General features: G+C 46.3%; 1 protein-coding gene across 2 annotated transcripts in view; it reads right to left on the bottom strand.

Annotated features, from left to right (window-relative positions):
* Nucleotides 1-12,899, bottom strand: part of LOC124717158 (ammonium transporter Rh type B) — a 220,662-nt gene that overhangs the window by 34,036 nt on the left and 173,727 nt on the right. For both annotated transcript variants that reach the window (XM_047243928.1, XM_047243927.1), the window contains exons 7-8: nucleotides 11,187-11,324; nucleotides 8,671-8,838 (exon numbers count right to left, since the gene is read on the bottom strand). In XM_047243928.1, the coding sequence (XP_047099884.1) occupies nucleotides 8,671-8,838; nucleotides 11,187-11,324 (306 nt within the window). The remainder of the gene's footprint in view (nucleotides 1-8,670; nucleotides 8,839-11,186; nucleotides 11,325-12,899) is intronic.

Below are 12,899 nucleotides of genomic sequence, written 5' to 3'. Positions count from 1 at the left end.
GCCGATGGTGACGTGCCCATTTCAGTCGTAGTTGCCGATGTCGTGGTGTTAACATTGGCACATGCATGGGACGTCGGCTGTTGAGGCCCGTGTTAGGAGTGTTTAGTGTCCTCTGTGTTCAGACACACTTCTACTCTTCCGGGTGTTTAAGTTTGCTGTTAGTTGCGTCACAGTTCGCTGACTATCCTGTTTTACCAGTTTGCCCATCCAAGAATGTCTGCAATTTGTAATGAGAGGTGTCCGCCCAACTCCACGACGTCTGGACGTGGTTCAAATGGTTCAAATGGCTCTGAGCACTAGGGGACTCAACATCTGTGGTCATAAGTGTGGTGTCACCGCCAGACACCACACTTGCTAGGTGGTAGCTTAAATCGGCCGCGGTCCATTTAGTACATGTCGGACCCGCGTGTCGCCACTGTGTAATCGCAGACCTAGCGCCACCACCAAGGCAGGTCTCGTGATACGAGAGTGGACTCGCCCCAGTTGTACGAGAACCTAGCTACCGCCCAGTTGTACGAGAACCTAGCTACCGCCCAGTTGTACGAGAACCTAGCTACCGCCCAGTTGTACGAGAACCTAGCTACCGCCCAGTTGTACGAGAACCTAGCTACCGCCCAGTTGTACGAGAACCTAGCTACCGCCCAGATGTACGAAGCCTTCTCTCTCATTAGCCGAGAGACAGAATAGCCATCAGCTAAGTTAATGGCTACTAACTAGCAAGGCGCCATTTGTATCAGTGCCTATAGCTTACGAGTATTCAAGAGAGATGTATTCCAAGGACTAATAAAAAGATAAGTAATAAGCATCTACATACTTTTCTTCTTATTCATTTATAAGTTCTCATGTTCCAGACTTCACGCCCGTTTGCTTTAGCCGTGCGTGCCCTATCGGCATACAGCGTTAGTCTAGAGTTCATTTTCAGCCATCTCCACTTCACGGTGTCGGCCCAGCTACCGACACAACATTTATTGGCGACGAGCAAAAGAGTTTGTATTAATTCGTTTACAACATTGGCGACGAGGGAAAAGAGTTCTTTCTGATTGCTTACATTTAATTGTGTCATGGCTTCGCCACATTCTCCAGATGTACTGTCCGAATTTTATCGCTTGCAGAATCAGCAGACGCAGGCGTTACTGGATGCCCTTGGACAGCTCGTCCAGGGTCAACGTACCATTCAAACCGATGCGGCCGCCGCCGCTTCTTCGCTACCGCTGCCACTAAACGCTGTTGCACCTCCCTTTCGACCATACGTGGCAGCCGATGAGACCTGGCACGAGTGGTCTCGCCAGTTCAACTTTCATCTAGCAGCCTACAGAATTCAAGGTACAGAGCGGCAGCCGTTTTTGCTTTCTTGTGTCGGTGTGCCCACATACCGTGTGATAGTGAAATTGTTTCCCAGACGCGACGTAGCAACTCTGTCCTACGAGGAAATTTTGTCTGCATTAGATGCCTATTTCAAAGAAACAGTTAATGTGGTTGCAAAACGGTATACGTTCTTTCGTACAAAACGTACGGCCGGTCAAACTAATAGGGAGTGGGTAGCAACATTGCAAGGACTTACTAGGGACTGTGCCTTTGAATGTGACTGTGGTCTTTCTTATTCAGATACAATGGTGCGTGATGCAATTGCACAGAACGTTTCTGATGTTCGCATACGGGAGCAAATTTTGAAACTAGTTAATCCCTCCCTTCAACAAGTGATAGACATATTGGATAGACAGGACACACTTGACTGTGCTCAGGAATCTTTTGAAACTTCGCCAGCTGTGTGTAACATTAACCGGCCCGCCGGGCGCGCTCGCGCAACGCGGCCCGGTCAACTGCCCTCGCGGCCGTCCGCACAGCTGCCGCCGCGCGCTAAGCCAGGTGTGCCGCGCCAGCACACACATGTAGTGAAATCATGCCCGCGGTGTGCTACTCGACATTCGCGTGAACATTGCCCGTCACGCCAAGCTATTTGCTTGCAATAAGAAAGGACATGTTCAAAGTGTTTGCCAGAAAAAGCTCAGATCAGACAATCCCAATCATTCCAGGCCCTTTGCTTTGCGCCGGAATCGAACCAAGGACACTCAGGCTCGTGGACCTTCGCCTATGGACATTCATGTCGTTAATTCCGCTTCGTCCAGTGACACTGTCTCTAACAGTAACTGTGTTCGTCCCACAAAAACTGTGCGTCGACGTCGCCGGAAATCACGTCAATTAGCAAGTGATTCTGTACCAGTGTCTGTTCCAATTGCACAAAACAGTCGCTCTTGTCGTCAGCAGAACAAACTTTTTGTGGACTTAGACTTTGAAGGCAAAGTGATACCATTCCAGCTCGATACCGGAGCTGCAGTTTCATTGCTCAATCACGACACGTACAAACAACTGGGCGCACCTCCGTTGCGTGCCGCAAATGTTAAGCTAACTACATATTCCGGACAGAAAATTCCTGTGTTAGGACAGTGCAGCCTTCTTGCAACATACAAGGGACAAACAAAACTTGTGTCATTTTACGTTCTTCGTTCTTCTTCTGCAGTGAACTTGTTTGGTCTAGATTTATTTCAGTTGTTTAACATGTCTATTGTAAATCAGGTCCTATCAGTGAATCAGACTGTGCCTACAGACAGTGTTGCTCGGCTGTGTGACGAATTTGCAGACATTTTTGCACCGGGCTTAGGTTGCGCTAAAAACTATGAAGCACATTTAGAACTGAAGGTAAACGCGCAACCGAAATTTTTCAGGGCGCGCAATGTTCCCCACGCATTGCGTGATGAGGTCGCAAGAACGTTACACGATCTCGAATCACAGGGTGTAATTGAACGTGTGCAAGCTTCTCTCTGGGCCTCACCCTTAGTAATTTTGCCAAAACCTTCCGGAAAATTGAGACTTTGCGTGGACTTCAAGGCCACAGTGAATCCACAGCTAGTGACTGCTACTTTTCCTTTGCCCCGCCCGGAAGATCTTTTTGCTAAACTGTGCCCGGGAAAATATTTTTCAAAGTTGGACCTAGCCGATGCGTACTTGCAAATACCGGTGGACGACGAATCCCAGCGAGTATTGGTGATTAACACGCATCTTGGATTGTACCGCTTCAAAAGACTGCCATTCGGGTGTGCATCCGCCCCTGCCTTGTTTCAGCAATATTTACAAACTATTTGTGCGTCGGTCCCTACTGCAGCAAACTATCTGGACGATATAGTGATCTCCGGACAGACAGAAGAAGATCATCTTGCGAATTTACGAACATTATTTCAGGTCTTGCGGCAAAATGGTCTTCGCTTGAGGAAGGACAAATGTGTGTTTTTTGCTCGTGACTTACCATACCTGGGACATGTCATTAATGCCCAAGGCATACATCCGAGTCCAGAGCACCTCCGTGCCATACAAGAATTGCCTTCCCCTCAAAATGTGAAACAGCTACAGAGTGTGTTGGGTAAAATTAATTATTACAATAAATATGTGCGCAATGCCTCTTCCATTTCAGCTCCGCTTCATCGCTTACGCCGTAAAGGTGTTCCGTTCGTCTGGACGCCGGAATGTGAACGCGCCTTTCGCCAGTTGAAATCGGCGTTGCTTTCTAATACTTGCCTTACGCCATTCGATCCCCAGAAACCCCTTTTGTTGATGGTAGATGCATCGGATTTCGGGATCGGTGCAGTGCTTGCGCACAAAGTTGGCTCCCATGATCGCCCTATTGCCTTTGCGTCCAAATTGCTCTCGTCTGCGCAAAGAAATTATTCACAGATATAGAAAGAAGCTTTGGCTCTCGTGTTTGGTGTTACTAAGTTTCATGATTTCTTGTATGGTCGTCACTTTACCATCATCACAGACCACAAACCTTTGACATTGCTTTTTCATCCGAACAAGCCTGTACCTCCGCGTACAGCGCAGAAATTCATTCGCTGGTCTATTTTCCTCTCGCAGTACCGCTACGATATCTTGTATCGGTCCACTGCTAAGCACGGCAACGCTGATGCGTTGTCCCGTTTGCCTGTTGCTGAGGATAAAGCATTCGATTCTTCCGAACTTGCTTGCATGTTCATTGATTCGGAAACCGATGAAGTGGTCGAATCGTTTCCGATTGATTTTCGTCGTGTCGCTACAGCCACAGCTGCTGACCCTGTCCTTGCTACTGTTTTACGTTTTGTTGCTACGCAATGGCCTTTGTCAAAGTCTCGGATCGAGGATCCGTTGGTTCGCCGATTTTTTGCTCACAAGGACAGACTTTTTGTTCGTCGTGGTGTTTTGTTGTTGCGTTCTGATAATGATCAGTCCAGAGTCGTGGTCCCACGTTCGTTACAGTCCTCTGTTTTACGGCTTCTTCACCAAGGACATTGGGGTATAGTGCGGACGAAACAACTTGCTCGTCAGCACTGTACTTGGTTCGGAATCGATGCTGCGATTACGAATATGTGTTCTTCGTGCCCGGCGTGTGCCGAACAACAATCCGCACCGCCGCGGAAAGTCTTTGCATGGCCGAAAGCCACTTCCCCTTGGCAACGCTTGCACATTGATTTTGCTGGTCCATTCTGGAATGCTCGATGGTTGGTTCTGGTCGACGCCTTCAGTAATTTTCCTTTTGTTGTCCGGATGTCTTCCACGACGTCCTCCGCCACCATCCAAGCGTTGTCTGCTATCTTTTGCATTGAAGGTCTTCCGCAGACTATTGTTTCCGACAATGGCCCACAATTCATGTCCGCAGAATTTCAGTCATTCTGCCAGGCCAATGGTATTCAACATCTGACTTCCGCGCCGTTTTCGCCTCAGTCCAACGGTGCCGCTGAACGATTGGTCCGGACTTTCAAGTCACAGATGTTGAAATTGAAAGAGTCGCATTCTCGGGAGGACGCATTGTTGCTCTTTTTGTCTTCGTATCGCTCTCAGCTCCGAGATGGTCGCTCGCCGGCTGAGTTGCTCCACGGTCGTCCTCATCGCACCTTGATGTCTTTGCTGCATCCGCCGCATCAGGTTCCTGTGCAGCGGCAGACTCCTGCTTTTGCTCCAGGCGACGTTGTATTTTATCGCAACTATCGAGGTTCACGGCGTTGGCTCGCAGGGCGCATTCTTCGCTGCCTCGGCCGCGCGATGTATTTGGTTTTGGGGGCCTCTGGTGAGGTGCGTCGGCATCTCAATCAGCTGCGCCTCTGTCGTCGCTCGGGTTCTGCCGCTCCCCGTCTGCTTTCAGCGACGGTGCCGTCCGGTCAGCGCCCTGGGGACCCATCTACTGGCTCGCCTCATCCCCAGGTGTTACCGACGATGCCTTCCATTTTGCCCCATGGCGACGCGCCGCCGCAGCAGCAGCAGCCGCCGCCGCCGCCGCCGCCTGTTCTCCCGCCGGCGTCGCCCGCATTAGACGCTTCGCTGCAGCCGCCAAGCGCCTCCCAGGGTCACGCGCCGCCGATCGCTTCCCGTGACCAGCTGTCCTCCGCCATGGAACTCCCGCCCGCTCCGGACCACATGACGTCATCGCGCGTCGGCTACCCCGACGCAATGGAGGTCGACCCTTCGGTATCTCCTGTCTCTTTACGGGCGCATACACCGCATGTTGACGTGCACCCTGGACTAGTTTTTCAGGCGTTTCCTAGCTCCCCTCGGACCGGATGGCCGGGTGCGGGTGGCACAGCCTCGCCTGTTGTTAGGCTCCCCACCTCATCGCATACGTCAACATGTGGTCCTCCCCACGGCGGGCGGAAGCCTTATCACACGACCGTTCGCCGATTTGCGGGGGAGGAATGTGGTGTCACCGCCAGACACCACACTTGCTAGGTGGTAGCTTAAATCGGCCGCGGTCCATTTAGTACATGTCGGACCCGCGTGTCGCCACTGTGTAATCGCAGACCTAGCGCCACCACCAAGGCAGGTCTCGTGATACGAGAGTGGACTCGCCCCAGTTGTACGAGAACCTAGCTACCGCCCAGTTGTACGAGAACCTAGCTACCGCCCAGTTGTACGAGAACCTAGCTACCGCCCAGTTGTACGAGAACCTAGCTACCGCCCAGTTGTACGAGAACCTAGCTACCGCCCAGTTGTACGAGAACCTAGCTACCGCCCAGATGTACGAAGCCTTCTCTCTCATTAGCCGAGAGACAGAATAGCCATCAGCTAAGTTAATGGCTACTAACTAGCAAGGCGCCATTTGTATCAGTGCCTATAGCTTACGAGTATTCAAGAGAGATGTATTCCAAGGACTAATAAAAAGATAAGTAATAAGCATCTACATACTTTTCTTCTTATTCATTTATAAGTTCTCATGTTCCAGACTTCACGCCCGTTTGCTTTAGCCGTGCGTGCCCTATCGGCATACAGCGTTAGTCTAGAGTTCATTTTCAGCCATCTCCACTTCACGGTGTCGGCCCAGCTACCGACACAACATTTATTGGCGACGAGCAAAAGAGTTTGTATTAATTCGTTTACAACAATAAGTCCCCTAGAACTTAGAACTACTTAAACCTAACTAACCTAACGACATCACACACATCCATGCCCGAGGCAGGATTCGAAGCTCGACCGTAGCGGTCACGCAGTTCCTGACTGAGCGCCTAGAACCGCTAGACCACCGCGGCCGGCGTCTGGACGTGGTTTCGCTTTGGTTTCGCCAAGTGTTGAAAGACACTCACCACAGCAGTCCTCGAACACACGATAAGCCATGCGGTTTCAGAAACGTTTCTACTGAAATTCCCGGTCATCACAATCTTCCCTCAGTCAAATTCAGATGCATCGGGCACCTTCTCGATTCTAGACTTGGACAGCACGCTCAACATTACTACATGGACCGTGCGTGTGTCTGTCAGTCATTCCTCGCCACGTGACGCTGCTATCGTCCCGCCGGGTTTATATCGATAGTAATACGATGGACATACTGTTCTGGCTGATCTGGGTATACGCTGCAGCAACGCCCTCAAACGGATACTTTTTGATCGCCTTCTTATACGAGGTTTATTCGGAAAGTAAGGAACGATCGTCCGCGAAATGGAAAATACAGTGAAACTCTGATGAAGCTTTGCACAGATGCGTTGGGCACTGTGTCTAGTACACCCGTCGATCGCAACATGTCGCTCTTTTCAGTTCTCAGCTCACAGTGAGAACGTAAAGATGGCTACAAATTAGCGACTCCCGCCAAGTATGAGGGCCTGGTGAAAGATTTCGCCTAAAGCTATGCAATCCAGATGACATAACTGTCATGCAGTTAGTTCTACATGACAATTCTCGGTCGCACTCTGCAGGGGCAATGAAGATGCTCCTGCAGCGTTTACGATGGGAAGTGTTTTATCACCCACAATACAGCCCGTAATTGGCTACCCCTGAGGTTCACCTCTGCTCAAATGAACCGCTGGCTATGAACACAATATTTTGACACAGACAACGAGCTGCAGTCCAGAGTAGAAAATTGTCGAAAAGCCCTGGCGGCTGTCTTCTATAACGAGGGAATTGAAAAGATGATACAACGCTACGACAGATGTCTAAGTCTGAGCGGCTACTGTGTGGAGAAGTAGCTGGAAGGTGTAGCTAAAAGTTGCAAATAAAACAGTTTTGATTTTCACTGTGGTTCCCATTTCGTGACCTATCGTTCCTTACTTTCCGAATAGCCCTTGTACTTAATTGTTTTCTTTATTTCATTGTCAGACATACTTAGCAACATAGATATTTCACACATATTAATACATTTATACATATTTCAGGTGTGTCTCTAAAGAATTTGGCCCTGTAGTTTCGTTTCCATGTTGCTCGATGTTAATGACGCCAAATTTCCTTAACTGTTGGTTGTACGCTGGTATAATTATGGAGGAACATTCGGGGACATAATGCGAAATGTGCAGCGAATAGAGATGGTAGCAAATATGTATCAAGTATTTGAGAATTACAGCACTTATTGACTTGCAGCAAACTTTACAAACAGTTTCAAGCCCTTACGAAACTTCAAATATCATGAACGATGCGACAGTTTATCACGCAGCTCAGTGTTTATGACGTCACATCTTCTGCACTATGTGCCGTACAGTGATATACGTTTACGGGCACATTCGCTGGTATATTTACATTCTATATACGAAATTTGTTGTTATTAGAGATAGTAGTAAAGACGTAATAAATTAAAACGTCTTGCATGATGTGGCACCTCTTCACACATCTCAGTGTTCATAATGTCACATTTCCTGAACTGAGTGCCATACAACGATATAATTCTGTAGGCAGCGGTATATATTGAGACTGACTGTGAAATTTTTGGAAACAGAGTTAGTAGCAGAGAAGTAATAAATTAAACTGCTGTGGCAGTTTCACTGCATGAACAGCGGAAATGTATTTAGCGATAAATTTTTTTTTGCTTTCATCATTTTGTGGTGATATCACTGAGAAAAAGTTTCATAAGCGCTTGCAACTATGTGTAAGGTTGCTACAAGTCAATAAGTGATGTCATACTTGATAACTGAAGTGTGGGTATTTGCACATCATGAACTGCACCACTTTCTAACCTCTGACCCTTTGCTAGGTACATAGTTCTTAATCCCACAGCGATTGACCCCAGACGGTAAGTAATGTGTATACCGTATACCAAGTCTGGTTGAAACCGGTCCAATTGTGTAGGAGGAGATGTGAACATACAAACATACACATATAGGTACATCCTTCTTCATAATATACATAACTACATACACTGACCTGCATCCACGGTTCAGTGGGTTGACATACCTGGAGAGCACGTGCTGGGAAAATCTTGTAGAGGGCAGGACCGTAGCTCTGCTCAGAAGCGAGTCCGGCGGCAATGGCTGCTGCTATGCCTGCCAAGACACCAGGGAGTCCATGCAAACAATGCACTCCACATGTGTCGTGCAGGCCTACTCGACGCAGCAGCCACGGCTGTGAACACGTGGAGAGCAGTTGGTCGTTATATATCTCGCACATACACACCTAAGCATGCAACAACAGATTACATATTAATTGGGGAGGACAACAAGTATATCTGACAAATTTGTGGACACTTGGAGAGCATGTGGGCATATGATGCATACATGTAGCTCACTCTATGCTTGTGATACAGGCCCAGGCAGTGCAGCTGCAACAGCTATGGACACATGAAGGGCACGTGCATATTGGTGATCCCTTGATGCCTCAGAACATGTCCTAGCAACCGATCCCTTCTTCTAGTCAAGCTGTGCCACAGATTCCTCTTCTCCCCAGTTCTATTCAACACCTCCTCATTAGTTATGCGATCTACCCATCTAATCTTAAGTATCCTTCTGTAGCACCACATTTTGAAAGCTTCTATTCTCTTCTTGTCTAAACTACTTATTGTCCACGTTTCACTTCCATACATGGCTACACTCCATACAAATACCTTCAGAAAAGACTTCCTGACACCTAAATCTATACTCGATGTTAACAAATTTCTCTTCTTGAGAAACGCCTTCCTTGCCATTGCCAGCCTACATTTTATATCCTACTAATTCCACCGTCATCATTTATTTTGCTCCCCAAATAGCAATACTCTTTTACTACTTCAAGTGTCTCATTTCCTAATCTAATACCCTCAGCATCATCGGATTTAATTCGACTACATTCCATTATCCTCGCTTTGCTTTTGTTGATGTTCATCGTATATCCTCCTTTCAAGACACTGTCCATTCCGTTCAGCTGCTCTTCCAGGTCCTTTGCTGTTTCTGACAGAATTAGAATGTCACCGGTGAACCTCAAACTTTTAATTTCTTTTCCATAGATTTTAATTCCTACTCCAAATTTTTCTTTTGTTTCCTTCACTGCTTGCTCAATATACAGATTGAATAACATCGGGGATAGGCTACAACACTGTCTCACTCCCTTCCCAAGCAGTCCTTCCCTTTCATGCCCCTCGACTGTTATAACTGCCATCTGGTTTCTGTACAAATTGTAAATAGCCTTTTGCTCCCTGTATTTTACCCCTGCCACCTTCAGAATTTGAAAGAGACTATTCCAATCAACACTGTCAAAAGCTCTTTCTAAGTCTACAAATGCTAGAAACGTGGGTTTGCCGTTCCTTAATCTATTTTCTAAGATAAGTCGTAGGGTCAGTATTGCCTCACGTGTTCCAAAATTTCTACGGAATCGAAACTGATCTTCCCCGAGGTCGGCTTCTACCAGTTTTTACATTCGTCTGTAAAGAATTCGTATTAGTATTTTGCACCCGTCGCTTCATAAACTGATAGTTCGGTGATTTTCACATCTGTCAACCCCTGATTTTTTTGAGATTGGAATTATTATATTCTTCTTGAAGCCTGAAGGTATAAGACAAGCAAAAAGGAGAAAGTATTAAGATAATCAAGTATGCAAATGCTCAAGGAACGTTGCCTGTATTTGTTTACTTATTTATTGTTTATTTCTTTATTAATTTAACACGGCAAATTAAGGCACCAGGTCCTCTCTTACATGTAACCACACGTTCTGTATACTCTGGTCTGCGAAACGTAAAGAGAAAAGTGAATGAAATGAATGATGTGACACTACCAAGTAACATACCTCGATGAAATTTGGAGTATATGTAGAAAAAACTGCTACAGAATGATATAGAAGGTAACTGAAAGAAAATATGCAATCATACGAACAAAAATGACACTTTTATTCAAAGAATATAATTATAATGAAGTCACTGCTATTTCTGATATCATGCAGAGCTAATACCAATAAGTATAGGTAAATTTAAAAAATGTTATTAATCAGTCCTGTATATTTCATTATCTTGTATCTATTGTCAACATGAAAGGAACGATAAAATACATCTTTATCTTTCATCAGCACCAGGAATATGCTCATAGAGTTGCTTTGGAAATGGAGAAACTATGGGATGGAGCGTCTCTGTCCACAATATTCCCTACACTCGGGAATTTTTGACTTGCATCTATTCCTGCAAATCAATAAATTTCTGACTGGATTATTGGTAACTCCAACGAAGAGGTTACAGCAGTCATGCATTAAGTATTTTTGAAACAAATCATAATTGCAGTCGGGGGTTACAGTCTATTCACTGAGATAGAAAGATTGGATTACCTGTTTTCACCTAAAAGAGGTTATGTTGTAAAGCTAAAAAACCGTTTTTTTTATTTTTAGGCTAACAAATTTTATTTTGTGCATATAGGTTTTATGTGTTTCAAGGCAATGCTTGTTATAAATTTCTATCTTCACTAGTCACATATCGTAACGTTTACACACTGTGTTAGTTGAGTCACGGACAGTACCTGCAGGTATCTGTAGGCTAGAGTTGAGATGATGCCGGCCACAACACCCACAGCAACTGCACCTGCAGGCCTGAGCAGCATGTCACAGCCAGAACCCACTGCCACGCCCCCTGCGAGTGTCGCGTTTTGCACATGCACCTGTGAACAGTACACCTCATGTGGAAAACATGTACTACAAGCATAAACTGATCAAAGTACAGATATAGCTGTCTTCTACATCTACATCTACATCTACGTACATACTCCGCAATCCACCATACGGTGTGTGGTGGAGGGTACCTCGTACCACAACTAGCATCTTCTCTCCCTGTTCCACTCCCAAACAGAACGAGGGAAAAATGATTGCCTATATGCCTCTGTACGAGCCCTAATCTCTCTTATCTTATCTTTGTGGTCTTTCCGCGAAATATAAGTTGGCGGCAGTAATATTGTACTGCAGTCAGCCTCAAACGCTGGTTCGCTAAATTTCCTCAGCAGCGATTCACGAAAAGAACGCCTCCTTTCCTCTGGAGACCCACCCGAGTTCCTGAAGCATTTCCGTACCAGTAAAAAATCTAGCAGCTCGCCTCTGAATTGCTTCTATGTCCTCCCTCAATCCGACCTGATATGGATCCCAAACGCTCGAGCAGTACTCAAGAATAGGTCGTATTAGTGTTTTATAAGCGGTCTCCTTTACAGATGAACCACATCTTCCCGAAATTCTACTAATGAACCGAAGTCGACTATCCGCCTTCCCCACAACTGCCATTACATGCTTGTCCCACTTCATATCGCTCTGCAGTGTTACGCTCAAATATTTAATCGACGTGACTGTGTCAAGCGCTACACTACTAATGGAGTATTCAAACATTACAGGACTCTTTTTCCTATTCATCTGCATTAATTTACATTTATCTATATTTAGAGTTAGCTGCCATTCTTTACACCAATCACAAATCCTGTCCAAGTCATCTTGTATCCTCCTAAAGTCACGCAATGACGACACCTTCCCGTACACCACAGCATCATCAGGAAACAACCGCACATTGCTATCCACCCTATCCAAAAGATCATTTATGAAGATGGAAAACAACAGCGGACCTACCACACTTCCCTGGGGCACTCCAGATGATACTCTCACCTCCGATGAACACCTACCACCGAGGACAACGTACTGGGTTCTGTTACTTAAGAAATCTTCGAGCCACTCACATACTTGGGAACCAATCCCATATGCTCGTACCTTAGTTAGGAGTCTGCAATGGGGCACCGAGTCAAACGCTTTCCGGAAGTCAAGGAATATGGCATCCGTCTGATATCCTTCATCCATGGTTCGCAAGATATCATGTGAAAAAAGGGCGAGTTGCGTTTCGCAGGAGCGATAATTTCTAAAGCCGTGCTGATGCATGGACAGCAACTTCTCTGTCTCAAGGAAATTCATTATATTCCAACTGAGAATATGTTCTAGAATCCTGCAACAAACCGATGTTAAGGATATTGGTCTGTAATTTTGAGGATCCGTCCTTCTACCCTTCTTATATCAGGCTTCACCTCCGCTTTTTTCCAGTCGCTCGGGACTTTACGTTGGTTAAGAGATTCGCGTTAAATGCAAGCTAAGTAAGGAGCCAATGCAGTTGAGTACTCTCTGTAAAACCGAATTGTAATCCCATCGGGACCTCACGATTTATTTATTTTCAACCCATTCAGCTGCTTCACAACACTAAGGACGTCTAT

Source organism: Schistocerca piceifrons, chromosome 9, assembly GCF_021461385.2.
Source record: "Schistocerca piceifrons isolate TAMUIC-IGC-003096 chromosome 9, iqSchPice1.1, whole genome shotgun sequence".
Taxonomy (NCBI): Eukaryota; Metazoa; Arthropoda; class Insecta; order Orthoptera; family Acrididae; genus Schistocerca; species Schistocerca piceifrons.
The sequence above is the reverse complement of the archived record's forward strand: the minus strand, read 5'-3'. Positions and strand labels throughout refer to the sequence as shown.